Here is an 18,897-nt window from a genome sequence, read left to right as displayed (position 1 = left end):
ATTTACAATACCAACTCATTTTTGACAAAGACACCAAGAACCTATATTGGGGAAAGGACAGTCTCTTCAAAAAATGGTGCTGGGAAAACTGAAAAACCATATGCAGAAGAACAAAGCTAGACCCCTATCACTCACTATATACAAAAATCAAATCAAAATGGAGTAAAGACTTAAATCTAACACCTGAAACTATGAAACTATTAGAAGCAAAAACTGGGGAAATGCTTCAAGATATTGGTCTGGGCAAAGATTTTTTTAGTAAGACTTCAAAAGCACAGGTCACAAAAGCCAAAATTTTCCGCATTGCAAAGGAAGCAATCAGCAAAGTGAAAAGATAACCTATGAAAAGGCCAAAAATATTTGCAAACTATCCATCCAACAATCAATTAATAAGCAGCATATATAAGGAACTCAAACAACTCAACAGCAAAAAAAAACCAATCCAGTTTTAAAATGGGCAAAAGAGTTGAATAAACATTTCTCAAAAGAAGACATACAAATGACCAACAGGTATATGAAAAAATGCTCAACATCACTAATCAACAGGGAAATGCAAGTCAAAACCACAATGAGATATCATCTCACCCCAGTCAAAACGGTTTTTATCAAAAAGACAAAAAATAACGGATGCTGGCAAGAACGTGGAGAAAGGAGAACACTCATACATCATTGGGGGAATGTAGATTAGTACAGCCACTATGGAAAACAGTATAGTGGTCCTTCAAAAACTAAAAATAAAAGGACCAAATGATCCAGCAATCCCACTGCTGGATATCTATCCAAAAGAAAGGAAACCAGAATATCAAGGAGATAACTATACTCCCATGTTTATTGCAGCACTATTTACAGCAGCCAAGATATGGGAACAACGTAAGTGTCCATCACTGGATGAATGGATAAAGCAAATGTGGTACATATATACAATGGAATATTATTCAGTCACAAAAAAGAATAAAATCCTGTCATTTGCAGCAATATGGATGTAACTGGAGGTCCTTATGTTAACTGAAATAAGCCAGGCACAGAATAAATACTGCATGCTCTCATTCATATATGAGAGCTTACAAAAGTAGATTTCATACTGGTAGAAAGTTGATTGGTGGTTACCAGGGGCTAGGAAGGGTTGGGAGGAGGGAGAGATGAACAGAGGTTAATAGTTAAAAAATACAGTTAGAAGAAATATGATGTAGTGTTCAATAGTATGGTACAGCAACTACAGTTAACAATAATTTAGTTTTAGTTCAAAATAGCTAGAGAAGAGGAATCACAATATTCCCAACATAAAGAAAGGGTGAACATTTAGGGTGATCGATGTTGCAACTGTCCTGGTTTGATCATTACACATTGTATATATGTATCAAAATATCACATGTACCCCAAAGATATGCACAACTATTATGTAGCAATAATAAATAAGAAAATGCATTAAATTCCAGACATAATACCAAGCTCTTTAGATAAATTGTCTCACTTCATGTCACAAAAATACTTCTAGGTAGGGGATGTTGTAATACTTCCAGGAAGAAGAAACTGAGGCTCAGAGAGATTACATAACTTTGCCCAGGGTCACATAGGTAGGACTTTCCAGAGAGAAGGCACAAGCATTTTGACTTCATGTTAAATAAATGCTTCCCAAAGCACTTGACAATTTTTTAAGATAACATGAACAGCTCCTTGGTAAATATATTTACACCATTTATTTGCTTAGCAAATCCCTTTTCATAGACAGCATGGGTAAATATCAGCCGTATCATCTCAAGGCTGATCTTTCATCACACATTCAATTACAAATTCTAAAATTAGTAGGGTTCAAATTCAGGTCTCAGTGACTTATAGAAACAATCCAGGTTCTGATGTGTCACACACCTATGAGGCATGAATCAGGCTCATTAGAAAACAAATTCCAGATCAGTACAACATAAGGTAGGAGAGGCTAACAACCTTGCTGTCACCTGGAGAGATCAAACAATGTCATACTTGTTTTCCAGGAGAAGACAAACAGAAACAGACACAGACACACACACAACAGACAGACACACACAGATATACATACACACACACACACCCCCCCGGGCCAGAAAAATGCTGACCTAGCCATTCTGTGAATGTTTCCAATTTCTAGATGGTATCCTCAAAGCACACTAACTAGACAAGTAATACATATTAATAGCTGCTCTCTCCCTTTCAATGTGGGCATTATTTCCTATTGGATATGTTTAGCCGGCAACAGCTCAAACATATAGACTATGCATAGTTAGAAATCACTGTCCTCCACGGGGCAACACTTACTTGAAAAGCCTGTAAAATGACCACAGGACACTTGCAGGGAGGGCAGAAAACAGCAACGTGTTCACATGTTCATTTCTCTAGCTCAAATCCAACCAGGCTTTGAAAGCTCCGCTTGAAAGAGAAGCCTTCCGCTATCTCTTGCAAATGCTTTCTAAACAACAAATAAGACTTTCCAGAGCAAAGGAGACTTTTCCAAAATCTGTAACTGTTTGACTTTGGGGAAGAAGACACACCTCTTGACTCCTTTGTGCACAACCAAATTCAGATTGCTTAAATCTCCCACACCCTTGGATGGCTGGTATTTATTCCCAACCCTTTCCCAGGTAGCTGTGCAATGCCGGTGATGAGCTACTGAAAAATTGCCTGCTGCTAACAACACTGTTGCTATTCAGTTATTTCATTTCATGCCTATATTATATTTTTCCTGAAACAAATTTCTCTATTGTTCCCTCTCTGCTTCTAGGATCCCATTACCCAATCCCCAACAGGTAATAAAAAAACAGAGCCCAGTTGGAGACACCCAACAACCTCAGGCCCTTCTAACCCTGTCAGACTTAGTTACAGTTCTTATCTGATTTCAGACACACCCTAAAATATAAGCATTGATGGTACTCGGCCTTAGTAGTCAAATTGTTTTTAACTCTTGCAAACACAGTCTTCTTACAATCAATCCTTTGTAATGGGTTTTTAAATGTCCCTTCAAAAATATTATTTCCAGTGTTCTATTCTGAGACTACCATATGGACCAAAATATTTAAAGCATCCAAGCAACACCTAGGAAAACACAAAATGTCATTTTTCTTCCTGCCCCATCTCTACCCCTGCTGTTTCTTTTTACCAAGGATTTTATTTTCCTTATATGGAACAAATGATTCCAATTTCCTCGTATAGCACTGGCATACAGATGAGGTATTGACCTGTAGCTTTTTAAACCCCAAATTGTAGGCTTTGTTTAGATGAGTCTAAGGCCGTGGCTTGAAAGAAGAAAAAGGGAAGTTTCTTCTCAAGGGTAAGCAGAATCTTTTCCGAAACTACCCAAGGAACTCTTCAAAAACAGTTACCTGTTCTGCCTTAAAGACTCAAAGAAGGAAGGGTGAAAAAGCCTGCTCTGCCAAGTAGGATGGCTCACAAGCTCATTTGAGGAACTGAAATTCTTTACTCCCGTCAGTAATACACCCCTTTCTTTCCACACACACATACACACACAAAGGATGTAAAGCATGCTCATTTGTCAGACATTTCGCAAAGCTGAACTTGCCAGTGGCACTGGGACTTGAACTTGCAGCGGCACTGGGACTTGAACTTGCAGCTGAGGAGGTGAGAAGAAGCCGAATATTAACACCTCATATAATGTGTTCCTTTCCCTTCTTATTAAAAGCTGAGCCCATCAAAATGGCACTGAAGAAATATAATATGGGGTACAAGGGAGGCTAGTGGAATCCCTCACGATGGAAGCTTTTAGCATTCAAAAAGCTGAGCTGGCACAAAACGAGTAAGTATTTTCACAGTCCTTCCCAAGAGGTGGAAATGGAGGTCACCTTGACAGGGTGACACCTCTCCTCAGCCTAACCGTGTCATAGCAAGACTGAAATGGAGACTTAACACCACTCAGATCAAACTGTACCTTGACAGGAGCTAGAGTCAAACTTCCAGTTTTTGGGTTGTTTTTTTTTTTTTTAACTTCTGAATCATTGGTTCTCATCTTTGGCTGCAGGTCTGAGTAATCAATAGTACGGTTGTTAAATAATACAGGTGCCTGCATTCTACTTTGTAAGGTTCAGATAGAATCTAGCCGCACTGGGCCCTCTGTGTTTTTAGTGAAAAAACTCCCCAGGGAGAGAATAAAGTAACCACTATCTCATGGATGCCTTTTTCCATTGCTACCAAAACATAGGCCCTTTAAACCATTCCACAGTCTTTTCTTTTTCTTGCTCATAAAATAGAGTATGTTGTTGCAGAGTTGCCTACATGGCAATACATCCATAGATTTACTGAAATAACCATTCACTGGAAGTGGGACAGGAAGAAGGAAGACAGAGAAAAGTACAGGAGAAACCATAATAAAACGGTATCATCAGGTTTCACTTACCCCAGTGGGTAAGTGCTCATTATTGATCAAAATAAGTTTGCTAGTGGGTAACTTTAAGACTTAATAGTTGATATCACATGCATAAACACACACACACTGTCAAATTACTTTTGCCACTTTCCTCTCCCTAAAAATATGCTCTTGCAGAGAATAATAGCATAACCTATTCATCAGGAAGCAGAACTCTTCCCCATTCTTTATTACTTGAGGTTACAAATCCCACTTACCTGGTACTTTTTCTAAATTTAGTAGTCATTTGTTTAAAAAACAAAAAAAAAAGAGAGAACTAAATAACTAAATAAAACATAAAAGAAATTAAGCGAAATAAAGAGAGATAAAACAATGTGCTCTATGACTGACCCATGAAAATTAAAATAACCCATAATTCCAATCTTTAAAAAAGCAACATTAAGACCTAACTCATTATTAGTTCATGGTACTTATAGTAGGCTCTAACCACATGTGGCTATTGAGCACTTGAAATGTGGCTAGGGTCACATGTTAAAATGATAATATTTTGAATATATTGGGTTAAATAAAATGTGTTAGTAAAATTAATTTCCTCTGTTGCCTTTTACTTTTTTCAGCGCGGCTTTATAACATGCAAAATTGCATGTGGCTCTATTTAGCTACGATAAGCCTTGCCTACCCCCTAGTGTCAGAACTTAGGCAATGCAGGCAAATCATTTTTCAAACTCATCTGTGTTAAGTACAATTCATTTCTGCCGGCAAAGTACAAATAGCCGCCTGTACATACAATTTTATCATTTTCACAAATGTTATCTCAAATGTAAGCCTCAGAGAGACTCCTGTAGTAGATGTTACATGCCCCACTCAATTAGTATTTTTGAAATTACCAGGTTTATTGTAGAAAATTAGAACTAAAACAGTCCATCCAGTCAAGAGTATTTGCAGGGTTCCTATAAATTTCAGCCATCATAGGGGACAGAAAACATGGGCTCAAACTTGGATGCAACAACTGCTCTTCAAAAAATTTACCCTAAGTTAAAAATAACATAAACCACCAAAACACACAATCACAACATGCATATTTTGCATAATCATTTATAACAGAAAAAAAAAAACAGAAAACCTAAATTTCCATAAATTTGAACAGTACAGAACCTCTACAAAACAGATAACATTCAAAAGAAGAAGACAGGTCTAAATAAGGATAACTAGCATTTGAGCACTCACTAAGCAAACACAGTTCTCAGCATTTCCCAGGTATTAATTGATTCCTTATTATAACCGTGAGGTTTATTTTTTATTATTTTTATTATTCTCATTTTACATAGAAAGAGGCTGAGTCCCGAAGAGGTTTCATAACTTGCCCAAGAATGAAAGAAGAACTGAAGCAAAACTGAAGCTCATGCTGCTTCCTGTGCCATGAGTAATAAAATCTTTTGTCTCGGGCTGGGCGCAGTGGCTCAGGCCTGTAATCCCAGCACTTTGGGAGGCCGAGGTGGGTGGATCACTTGAGGTCAGGAGTTTGAGACCAGCCTGGATGACATGGTGAAAGCCCATCTCTACTAAAAATACAAAAATTGGCTGGGCGCTGTGGCAGGCGCCTCTAATCCCAGCTACTCAGGAGGCTGAGGCAGGAGAATCACTTGAACCTGGGAGGCAGAGGTTGCAGTGAGCCGAGACTGTGCCACTGTACTCCAGCATAAGAGACAGAGGGAGACTCCATCTCAAAAAATTATATGATTAATTAAAATAAAATTAAATCTTTTGTCTCTGACCCAAGCATCTCATGCCTTCTGCCCAGCATCCACAAAACTATGACCAGCTAACCTACTAGCTTGCGAGGAGGGTAAAAGCTCAGACCCTTCACAATTCTTGACATCTAACTACTTCCCAATCAGTGAGACATCCTCTCTACGGCAGATTTAGGTCAAGGCCAGCAAATAAAAGGGCTCTCAACACCCTTCTGGGTCACTCTGTTCCCCAGCTTGTTGAAGCCTTTGTCTCCTTAAGGTTGAGCTGAAACCTGAGTCTTCATAAAGCGACTTCCTTTGCCACGGTCAGCTTACTAGAACAATGAAAAAACAAGCCTTTTTCTCTTATACATGAGAAATCTTCAAACCCTGAAGGCTCTGACCACATCTACCTACCCATGCTCACAGTCTTCAGCCGTTCCTGGAATGCGAACCTTTCCACACTCATTCTAGATGCCTCCAAATGTGAAAATAGCTGCTATTTATGGAATGTTTACTATGTGCTAATCCCTTCACCTACTTTTCCTTATCTAGTTATCCCAATAACTCCAAATAAAATAGGCATGGATATCATTCCATTTTTACAGATGATAAAACACGTTCAGAGAGGTTAAGTGGCCTGGATAAGGCCACACAGCCAGGATGTACCAGAACCAGAATTAGGTTTGACTTTAGACCCCCCCAACATTTGATTTCCTCCCCTGCCTCATTTCCAGGTGTGTCCCTGTTTTTCCAGGGACTTTATGCCAACACATTATATTAAATAAGCACCACAACATTTTGTGGAATTTAAATAGTGCAGTCCAGGTTATATTCAAAGTTCTCTAGGGAAATGGAACTATTAAAGTGAACGTATAAATCAATAGCACCCAAGTTCTCAACTCTCTCAGCTCCGTCAGAAAACTAGCTATGGTTCCATCTTTAAAGGACAAAAATCTGAATTTTTGAAGTCTCCTAGTATTCCCAGGAATAAATCTTAAAGTTGTAAGGTGCTTTCTGTCCAAACCACTCGTGTCTACACCAGACGAAATTTCTAGGAAGATCCCTAAATCTTTAATTCCACAGGAGTCGAGTTTCAGAAACTTCCTTCCAGATGGCATCTTTCCACTGCAGAAAACATATCTGCTGCCCTCTTGTGGGGAAATGATGCACTGCTTACAGCCAAAAAAAAAAAAAAGAACAAAAGGACAAATTGCTAGTTGAAGAAATAACAAGAGTTAGCCCTGGCGTCCTTTTAAAAGAAACGAACCTGCCAATTGGCCCCTTCACCTTTTCTACAGCTTGAAGCTACATAGTCCTATATGTGTATGTGATCTCCTGCTCAATTATGATGGAAAATAGACTTTAAAAACAACAAAAGCAGTCTTTTGTGGTTTTTAGTTGCTTAAAAATACTGCTTCTGGATTCTGTGGAAATGTATTAATGCCATTTGTCTTCAAGAAAGAGTCTCACCACCCAACCTGTGAAAATTAGGTGGCTTTTTATTTTGGTTTTTTTAATGCTTAAACTAAAATTAAATCTTTGATACACACCTACCATAACACCCATCTCCCAAAACTGGGGGGAGATTCCCACCTTGTTTCTTCTGTGTCTCTTAGCCAGGTAGGTGGAGATAGGGTTGTAAAATACCTCTTTGTTTACACACAGCAATCAACATCCACTCTTCTAATCCAAGCCATAAAAAGCATCCAACTTCTAACTACGGTTTCCTAGTGCCACCATTTCTTTAATTGGCCAGCACTAACCATGAAGCCCATGGGACAGTGCCAGGAGCCTCTCTGGACACTCAGACACAGCCATCTGCAGGTAACACTCTGCAACTTGCTCCCGCTGTCAGACTTCCTATAATATACCCACAGTAGAGTGAAAATCTGACCAGAGTTTCTCAGGATCTCGGTGCACTGCCCCAATTAATTCTGGTGATCCTGAGTTCTCCATCAGCTGAGCACTAAATTGGGACAAAAATGCCACATAGACATTGCAAGGATCATGGACTTTCATTCCCTGAAGATCATTAGAGAAAATTTATAGTATGAATGGGAGTGGGTGGTAATCCCACTGAAATGGTTCACCTGTCAACTAATCTGACTCTTAAACTCCACTCAAGAAAAAAGATAAGATTGAGGACCTCAAACACTATCCTTGTGAACAAACTCATAAAAATAGGCACAGCACAATAACCAACTAGCTGTGGGCACTTCACAGCAGCCAAATGGTATTGATTTTATGCTGATTTGCTGAAACTTCAATCATTATTTTTCTCATCTTCTTGGAACTGTCACTTGAGGAGGGAAAATTTAGTTGTGTGAGATTTTAAAAATTATCTTGAGCCTTAAATTATGACTAACCTTAAAATATCAGAATAACAAAGTGGAAAGTATGACATATTATATATTTGGTGGCAAGAATATCTCATGAACTTTCCATACACAAGACCTTTGGAGACAGAATTTATAATTCTGACCCATATGTGATTTAGGGTTCAGGCATCACCCTTTCCCAAAGAAGTCAAAACATTTCTGGCACTGCCATGCCTCAGATTACCAAAGCTGAGAGAGTAAATTAATTGACAACAAGTCCATTGACACATATGAATTATTCAGGAAAACACAATTTACTGGGGAGTTTCCACTGTGTCACTTTAAACGTTGATGTAAGAAAGAAAAGACAGAAACACACACACAAAAAGAACACACAAACTGATCGGTAGCTGATGGTTTTGATCTCACCTTTAAAAATCAGCAATGCAGAGATATGAGTTTCACTAGAAGTTATCCAAATGACTGCCTCTAAATCTTTAGACACCACCCATTTTAAGTCCCTTATGAAAGTTACCACAGCTTTCTCTCTTTTCTTTTTTTAAAAAATCATATAGCATATTTTCTCCATATCTCTCAAAAAGATCTTAAATTATCTGACTATTCCCTTCACTAAAGCCCTGTAAGTGTTAGTTTAAGTTTATCATGAAGATGTTCTACTTCTAAGGAAGTTGCAAGAGTAGATGATGGATGGATGGGCAGATGGACTGACATGTATGCACACACACACACACACACGCCAACCCCACAAATTGCTGCTGGTTTTCTGGGATTCCTTGAGAAAAACTGCTATAAAAATAAGTGTGCCCAAGAAAACAAAAGTTTTTAAAAGCCTGAAAAATATTTTTAAAGGACTCTCAAAGCACTAAACCATTTAACTGTGTTACTCTGCCATATTTCATGCTTCCTCTAGTTATTTACACACCATCAGAAGCTCACATCAGTTATCTGTGTCTAAAATCTGGACTCTGACGTTTGGAGGGGTTTTATTATCTCAGCAGTGCATAATGAGCTTAAAAGGCTTACCTGCATGTCCCCGGAGGTGCTGGCTTGAGGCGGACATCAGCTTACAGCACACCATTAACACGTAGGCTAGAAAGAGCCAGTGCGACAGCAACACTGACTTAGCACAGACTCTCATCCTGGAGGAAAAGCAGGGCTGGAGTCAGTGAGGGCTGAGGAAGGCCAGACTCCCTCGCAAGCACCATCCTAGGAAGGCGGGAGAAAGCAGGGGCAGATCCCTGGAGCTGGAATTCCTTTCTCCCAAGAAAACAGAAGACCAATCAAACCTTATTTGCACTGAGTATTAACTAAATTTTCAATAAAAACCTTTGATAATTAAGAGTTTTCCAAGTTAGCACTATGCATCAGTGAGAAGCTTATTTATGAATCTGCAAGTTGTTGCTTGAGTTACCCTAATAGATCATGGGGATTTTATTCTATTTTATACCATGAGATGTAAAAGCAACACACTTAGAGACAGATCCAAATAAAATATATATGGTTTCTGGATCTGAAAGAATCCATGGAGATTTTGCACATGTGGTCCAAGAACTTTCTCCTGGTTTCTCTGACTGTACACTAAGGCTTTTTGGTCTGGAAGACTAGGTTCATAGTTGATTAAACCAATCTCAACTCCTCCTTTGGTGAGGATTATGGGCAAATACAGGTGAATATAAAATAAATTTAACTTCATATGATGGACAGTATCACAACAGTTGCTCAAAGACAATTCAGTTCACATTATGGTTGCATGGTCTATTCTAAAACAAAAGATTAAAAAAAGGAAGATACCAAAAACATTATTCCCAGCTGCCTAATTTTCTGCCGTTTTATAACATCAGAAGGGAATTAAGTAGATAGAACTTGATTAACTCTTTTTGTTTGCTTTTTTTATATTAACTTTTGAAACAAAAGTCACTGCATTTGGCATCTGAAATTCCGGTGATATTAGGTTCTTCTTCACACATGCCTCATGGCATCTATTATTACCACAATGGATCAAAGAAACTCCCATTTAATATATGCAAATGTATACACACTTATGAGCCAACAATAAAAACATGGTACCTGAGTTTGGCTTCTATGCCTGAATCACACTATAGGCAAGACTCCTAAGGAAGTCCTCTAAGGAAGCATCTCCAGCTCCCAGCAACCTAGCAATGCCTCTACGAAAGTCCCAGTTCCCTACTCCAGGAAAACACATCAAAGCCTCAGGGGAACTGCATGCCCATACCATACTCCGAGGCACACACATGTTCTGCTGCCAACCTTCTCTCTCCGCAACCTCTCACATTCAGTCAAATAGATCTTGTTAAAGGGTGTATTGCTTATTGATTTGAGATTTGGTCTGCTTTTTAAGCAGCCAGGCCAATCATCTTTGAAGAACTTGGTGTTAAAGGTAACAAAAAGCATTGGCTTCTTTTTGCCCTTTTAAACTTTTTCAAAATGGTTTTAAACGGCTATGTTGGGTAATTTGCAATGCAGCAATAGAAAATTCATCTTTCATTTATGTGATGCCTTGAAATTGTCCCTTTTGGGGCAACTAATTATGACAAATTGGAAGCCAGGGTATCTGATCCAGGCTGCAAATGTGTTTTGTTTGATCTGTGCTTTTTAAAAAAAATAAATTGAATTGGTTGCCAACACATAAAATGTCCAGATTGCACATCAGAATCCAGATTCTCTTGAAAAATTATTCCTGGCCTCCCTGGGCTCACATTTCCACATGGGAGTAACAGGCTGGCGTGGTCGCAGCTGCCCCTAGAAGGGTCTCCACAGTCCCTCCCAATACTCAGCACCTTGGGCCCAACCAGCCCAACTCATTTACATGTGGCCATTTGAACTTCTGATCCTTGGGTAAGAGGAATAAGCCTTTGTAACAAATAGATCAATAGCTGATACTGGGGTAATAACTGGAATTTTAAAACATTATGTGTGAGACAGAGTGTCCATTAACAAAAAAAAATCATCAAATACTGGAATTTGAGCCTTTGGACTTCCCCCAAATTATGTGATTGATAATAGCATCTAGAACTCAGGTAAGATCCACATATTATTTTCTTTGCCAACTTTCAAGCTGTTTCTAGAGTTTCTGTCCCCTGCATGTGTGTACACTGAGGTGGAGATGGAAGGCATGCTTTGAGAAACTAAAGACCCTTCAAAGCAGAGAGGCTCCATGTTTCTGTGTAAGTTTAGAATGTTAGCAATGTCTGAAGCAAATTACCAAACTTAGAAGTTTAAAACAACAATCTATAGCCATACTACCCTCAACCCACCTGATCTCAGAAGCTAAGCAGGGTCGGGCCTAGTTAGTGCTTGGACAGGAGCAGTTTGAAACAACACCAATATATTATCTCATAGTTTCTGTAAGTCAGGAGTCTGGCATGTTCTGGCTGGGTCTTCTGCTCAGAAACTCACAGGCTAAAATCAAGGTGTCAGCTGGGTGTGTCCTCAACTGGAGGCTCAACTGGGGAAGGATCACTTCCAAGTGCTCTCAGGTTGTTGGCAAAAGCCATTTTCTTGGGACTCTCTGTATTCCCCGTATTCTTGCTATCGACCAGGAACTGCTCTCAAGCCCTTCATGTCTTTGCCACATGGCCCCTGCACGTGCTCCTTCATGGTTTGAATCTCTTCCTCCAGGAAAGGCTCAGTCCCCTTTTAGGGCTTATCTGATTAGGTCAGCCCCACCCAGGATAGTCTCTCTTTTGATTAACTAAATTCAGTGTATGTAGAACCTTAAAAACACCTGTGAAATCCCTTCCTCTATGCCTTACAGGTGTAATTTAATCAAAGATGTGAAACTCATCAAAACCACAATGCCACCCACACTCAAAGGAAAGCAATTAAAATATTTAAAATAATGTCCCACTGTTGGCAATAACTGAACGAAATATCTCTAATACAAAGAGAAAGGGTTTAACTCAATGAAACCATAAATTGATCGATAATTTGATCATGTGTGTCAAACGTTTACAATCCAGCAGATCACTTATAGGATTTAACCCTAAAGAAATAACCAGCAATGTACGGGACTTTTTTTATTGTTTATACTATTGAAAATGATCTGGCCACGCATGGTGGCTCATGCCTGTAATCCCAGCACACTGGGAGACTGAGGTGGAAGGAATGATTGAGGCCAGGAATTCAAGGCAGGAGTGAGCTATGATTATACCACTGCACTCCAGCCTGAGCAAAGAGTGAGACCCTGTCTCAAAAAAAGAAGGCAGGGAGGCAGGGAGGGAAAGACAAAAAAAATCATGATCCAAATGTTTAACAGTATGACACTGGTTAAACAAATTATGACACAGCCATGAGATGGGATGTTCTTCAGTAATGAAAGTGATATTATAAAATGAAAATAAACAAAAGTTTATTAAAAAGAAACAAAAGTTTATTTTAAATATATGAATTATATGACAGCCTGGGCCTGTTTTGCCTTCAGATCCATTCTTCCCCCTTCCCCTGTATTGAGGGCTGTAGGGCCCTCTAGGCTGCATTTCCCAGGCTCCCAGGTCAGCTGGTTACTAGCTGGGTTCAGTCAAGGAAAGGCAACAGCTGGAGCCTGGAGAATAGGAAAAGGGATAGGCCAGGACATTTCTCCCTGCCTTCTCTGTCTTTGGCAGGATCTGTGGGGTGGCCATTTCTCCACCATGGCGCCAGTTCCTGCCAGAAGGGCCCACTGTGGTTCTAGCTTCCACTCTAGTTTCCTTCTTCTAGGCACTGCTTCCCCACGGACTAACTGCTTCCATGGTCCCCAGCTGGGGGATGGCAGTGGCTTCCTGTGTATCTTCTGCTCAGTTTCTCTGACTCTCCCATCATATGTATAACCAGTCTCCTGAATTCACTTCCCATTGGACAAAAATGGAAGTCGGAGATAATTCATTCCCAAGACATGCAATTTACCCAAGCTCACGGAGCAGTGAAAAAGCCAGCAGAATGGTTTCTGTTTTCCTGGTTGGATTCCAACAACAAATGCCTTAAATCAAAAGTCTCAAGGGCACACATTCCAAATCCTGGACAATGATCCCTAATCTATCTTCTTCTTACGTGGACAATTCTATGTAACAAGTTGCTGGGTGAGTAGCAATAAGTTCCCAGTCCCTAAAACAAGGATTCACTTAACAATAGCTCAACAACCATTCCCCCAGAGAAATGCCAGGTCAGAGTGGTAGGGGTGGGGCCAGAAAGCTACTCAGCAATAGATTTGTATTTCCTCATCTTTTCCCCTACCGAATAAACCAAAGTACTATTTTGCAAACTGAAATAATTTTCATTTCACAGATGAAAGCTAAAATGAAAAGATGAACATTTCCCCAAATTCCCATAAAGTGTAAAAGCAGGCTTCTAAAAAGGACCATCAACTCCAGGATACTCACTTTTGCTAAATTCTCAATACTTTGTAAAGACATCATGTCCAGGTGAATGTTAAAATAATCTTACCTTGGGGACCTCATAAGATTTGGTTCTAGTCAAACACAATTATTCCAGGATATATTTCAGAGTGACTCCAAATTCCCATCTGTTGCCAGAACCAATCATTTCTGCCGTTCCAAAAAATTATTGTAGCTCAGAAGACCTATGTTAAAAAGGCCAAAAAAAAAGGAATCAATTAGCATTTTAATGTTAAAATGAAACTAATTTCCAGTAGCAAAATAATGGTTTTTAACCATGACACCTGCAGTTTCAGGCAAGTGGCAGAGAGCCAAACATATCCATAGTCGTAAGGTGTCCTACTATTAGGGAAGAAAAGATACAGAATTCTACAGTCATTAACTAGCCACATATTAGTTAACACAATATAGTTTTAAAGAACTTCCTGCAGCAGGAAGGTATTCAAAATTTAACAGAGGGTCCCAAATCATTTGAAATGCACAAATTTCACTCTCACATTTCATTGACCATCAGGAAAAATGGAAGTTGGAGATAATGCATTCCCAAGACATGCAATTTGCCCAAGCCCATGGAGCAGTGGAAAAGCCAGCACGAAGATCTGAATTCTTAGATTTGTGTGACATAAGCCTGAAGATGATGCTAGATAATCTACAAGGTTGCTTTTTGAAAAAATATTAATAGGACACCAAGAGAAAAAGTGTTTCCAATATAATCCACCATACCAAAATATAAAGAACACTTGTGAATACTGTTGTAGTTGACACTCCCTCAAAGCATAAACCTAAAAGGATTTTTCTACTTAGTGAACACATTTGCAAAAGGACTCAGATGACCCTTTAGGGTCTTTGCTTTAGCAAAGACATCTTAAGAAAAAACTAGAACATGAAACTATACCGTTTGTAATGATGCTAAGTTAAATACATCCCTCCCAGTGGTAGAGATCAGAGAAAAATTATGATATGCGTTAATAAATGTTCAAGTTGCAAATATAACATAAAAATGATTTTTGAAATGCAGTCTAATTACTTTAGAATCCTGTAGAACCAATTAAGAATCCACCACCAAGCACAACTGAGATTTTTCTCTTAGATAACCCAAAGATAACTCCACAAGTTTGATTAGAGAACACTTTTGGTGATAAATTTGAAGACTCACCACTTTGGGGCTGCATGTAAGAGAGTATGGGCCTTGAGTAATTAGTTCAACAAGAGGGAAATGGCTTTAAATAACTGTATAAACATGAGTTGCTCAGAAAAAACCAACTTAAAAATGTTCATCTCCCAGATCCTCCAACTTTATTAAGTATGTTTGTCCTTACGTCCACCCAACGGCATGATGTGACCTTCTGCTATCAGAAAGAACTACACAATATAATTTATCAGAACCCATCATAATGAACTCCCCACATATTGGAAACCAAAATGACCTTTCCTGGCTAATATTTATCTTATTTTCTTCACACAAAAGGAACCACTGGGTATTCTTTTCTCAATTCATTAAAAAAATAGATCCATCAGTGGAAAGTAATGTGATCTAATAGTTCATACGCCAGACAAGAAGCCAGGAGTTTAATTTTAGGCTGAGCAGTAACTCATTCAGTCATATTTTCTCAGAGTGTACCTGAGGCACTTACTTGAAAGAATTAACTCTTTCTTGTCATGTCTTAGTCTGTTTTCTGCCGCTGTAACAGAACAGAAATTGAGTAATTTACAAAGAAATTTATTTCTCACAGTTCTAGGGGCTAGGAAGTCCAATAGCACAAAGGCAATTAAATTTCAACATGAGTTTTGGAGGAGACATTCAAGCCATAACATTCCACCACTGGCCTCCCAAAACTCATGTTCTTCTCACATACAAAATATATTCATTCCATCTCAATAGCCCAAAAGCATCAATTCAAGAGCCCAATGTCCAGAGTTCCACCTAAATCAGATATGAGACTCAAGATTCATCTCACCTCAAATGTCCTCCAGCTGTGAGCCTATAAAATCAAAACAATTTATCTACTTCAAAACAGACATTCCCATTCCAAAAGGGAGAAATAGGAAAAGAAAAGAAGTAACTGGTTCCCAGTATGTCCAAAACCCAACAGGTAAAACAACATCAAGTCTTAAAGCTAGAGAATAATGTCCTTTGGCTCTGTATGTCCTGTATCCTGGACATGCTACAGCAGGAATTAGGTAGCCAATGCCATGGGCAGCCCTGCCCCTGTGGCTTTGCTGGACCCGATCCACTCAGCAGCTCTCTTGGGTTGGAGTCTTATGCCTGCGGCTCTCCCAGGCTGGAGGTGTACACCGGCAGCTCTACATTTCGGGAGTCTCTGAGGCAGCCTCACTCCCATGGCTCCACCTAAGGACTGCCCCCTAGTACGTGCTCTCTGTGGTGGGTCCTCCCTTGTAACAAGTTTCTGCCAGGACCCCAGACTGTCTGATACATCCTTTGGAATCTATGTGGAGGTGACTATTGCCCCATCATGCACTCTGAACTTCCACAGGATCAGCACCATGAGGACACCATCAAGGCATACCACTTGTGCCCTCTGAAGCTCTGGCACTAGCTGTACCTGGGCCTGCTTGAGGGGTGCTGCATTGGAATTTGGGGAGAATTCCAAGGCTGCATAGGGCATTCAATGCTGAGGTCCCACAGATACCCCTCTTGAAATCTTGCCCTCAAGGTGCTAGATTGCCTGAAAGATCTCTGAAATATCATCAGGGTAATTTTCTCATTGTCTTGAACAGCACCTGGCTCCATTCCAGCTGTATCAATCACTTTAGCAATCTCTTTTGCCTGACCACACCCTTAGTATTCTCTCCCAAATATGCTGTTTTATTCTTCACATGGCCAGGCAGAGACTCTTCCAAATCTTTCTGTTCTGCTTCCCTTTTAATTGTAAATTCTGTCTTTAAATAATTTCTCTATTCACTCATTTTACTGTAATCACCCAAAAGAAGCCATGCAGCACCTTGAACACTCTCCTGCCACATATCCTAGATCATTGCTCTTAAATTCCATCTTCTAATGGAATCTTCTGAAACACTTCCATCTTCTAAAACCTTAGTGCATGGACACAATTCAGCCAAATTCTTTACCATGTTAAAACAAGGATTGCCTTTACTCTGGTTTCCAATACATGTTTCTCATTTCTGTTTGAGACTTCATCAGAATGGCCCTTACCATCCATATTTGTATCAACATTCTGATCACAACCTCTTAAGTGATCTCTAAGAAGTCTCAGACTTTCCCTACAGCTATTCTCTCCTGAGCCCTCACCAGAGCTACCCTTAACACTCCATTCACAGCAATACAGTTTTTCAGCATTTACTTCAAAACTGTTCCAGCCTCTACCCATTACCCAACTCCAAAGCTGCTTCCGCATTTTCAAGTATTTGTTATAGCAATAACCCCACTCTCTGTACCAATTTTTTGCCTTAGTCTGTTTTCTTCTGCTGTAACAGAATACCTGAAACTGAAACAGAATATCTTTTAAAAAATCTATTTCTCATAGTTCCAGAACTGGGAAGTCTAATATCAAGGTGCCAGCATCTGGTGAGGGTCTTCTTGCTACCTTATCCCATGGCAGAAGATGGAAGGGAAAGAGTGCTCAAGAGAGCGAGAAAGGGCTGAACTTGCTTGGATAACAATCCACTCTCACAATAAGGAACGCAGCCCTCGAGATAATGACATTAATCTATTCATGAGGGTCGAGGCCTTATGACCTAATCCACCTCTTAATAATCCTACCTCTTAATACCATCACAATGACAATTAAATTTCAACATGAGTTTTGGAAGGCACATTTAAACCAAACTGTGTCACTTCTAACTTCAGTACATTCAAGATCAATAACTTTGTGCATGGCACCAAAAGAAAGCATTTACTTGCAATCATTTTATTCTTCTGTTGTTCCCAACTATAACACAGTCGTTTCTATCAGTCTGCTTCAAAAGTCATTTGTTTTTAAAGAGTCTCAGTGTTTTCAATGATGAAAGACATTGCCCATATCTAGACTAAGAAAATTTTTTTAGAACATGTCTGGTCATTCTCGGAATGAACTAAAAAGATGGTGGATGCTGGGCTGCATTTTTCATCTTCTGCCTGATGTGTGGGTATTATGTGGAGACAGTTACTGATTTACTACAAAAGAGCAGAAAGCCTATTTATGTCTCCCAGTACCAAGAAACTTTGAGGTTCCCAGGCAGAAGAGACCATTCTTCAGATGTTTAATTTATTTCCATGTTACACAAGAAAGAATTCTACCTACACTTGATTTCTTATCAAGGAAAATAGAGAGGCTGTGCCTTCCTTGTCTCTTGATCTACTTGCCTCCATTATTGGTGGGGCGAATTCCCTCAGAGAACTATTCTTTCAGAATACAGCCATTCACTTGTAGATGAGCACCTTCAGAATACCTCTTCTGTCTGCTCCACCCACCTCACTCCACATGTGAATCTGCAGGGCATCACATTTCCCCCATCTTTTCACTCTAAAACTCTATGATGATTAAATACCAGTTCCTCTTAAAATTGAAAGACACACTGACCTTAAACCTGGATCTAACTATGAGGAAAATCAGATGAACTCAAATTTGAGAAACATCCTGCAACATAATTTCTCTGCATTCTTAAATAGTATCAAGGTCATGAAATACAAAAAAAAATTAAAATAACCATGAGAATTTTCTCAAATAAAGACAAGAAACATGGCAACCAAATGCAACTGTGATCTTACATTGGATCTTGAACCAGGAAAAAATAGTCATTCTCAGAATGAACTGTACACCCACACAAAAACAAGGACACATATACGTAGCCATAAAGGACATTATTGAGAAAATCAACAGTATCTGAATACAGCCTGTAGATTGCATTACAGTGTTCTATCAACATTAAATTTCCTGATTTTGATTCTCACACTGTAGTTAAGAAAGAAAATGCCCTTGTTATTAAATACACCCTGAAATATTTAAGAATAAAGAGGCAAATGCCTCCCATTTATTTTCAAATGACTTTAGGAAAACATGGGCAGGAAGAAGTTAAGAGGAAAGAGAGAGAGAAAAGAGCAGGATAGAAGGAACGAAGAAGAGAGA

At 39.3% G+C, this 18,897-nt stretch overlaps 1 protein-coding gene across 7 annotated transcripts in view; it reads right to left on the bottom strand.

The window, feature by feature from the left end:
* The window catches only part of TAFA4 (TAFA chemokine like family member 4), a 236,839-nt gene that overhangs the window by 155,078 nt on the left and 62,864 nt on the right, over window positions 1–18,897 (bottom strand). For 6 of the 7 annotated variants that reach the window (XM_063661409.1, XM_063661407.1, XM_063661408.1 and 3 more), the window contains 2 exons: window positions 13,860–13,995; window positions 9,444–9,559 (listed from right to left, as the gene is read on the bottom strand). In XM_063661409.1, the coding sequence (XP_063517479.1) occupies window positions 9,444–9,559; window positions 13,860–13,873 (130 nt within the window). In that variant the 5' untranslated portion in view covers window positions 13,874–13,995. Of the gene's footprint in view, window positions 1–9,443; window positions 9,560–13,859; window positions 13,996–15,444; window positions 15,463–18,897 lie in introns of those variants that run through there. The other variant, XM_063661405.1, reaches the window with a different exon arrangement.

Source organism: Pongo pygmaeus, chromosome 2 (assembly GCF_028885625.2).
Source record: "Pongo pygmaeus isolate AG05252 chromosome 2, NHGRI_mPonPyg2-v2.0_pri, whole genome shotgun sequence".
Taxonomy (NCBI): Eukaryota; Metazoa; Chordata; class Mammalia; order Primates; family Hominidae; genus Pongo; species Pongo pygmaeus.
This window is presented reverse-complemented; position numbering and strand designations above follow the sequence as displayed.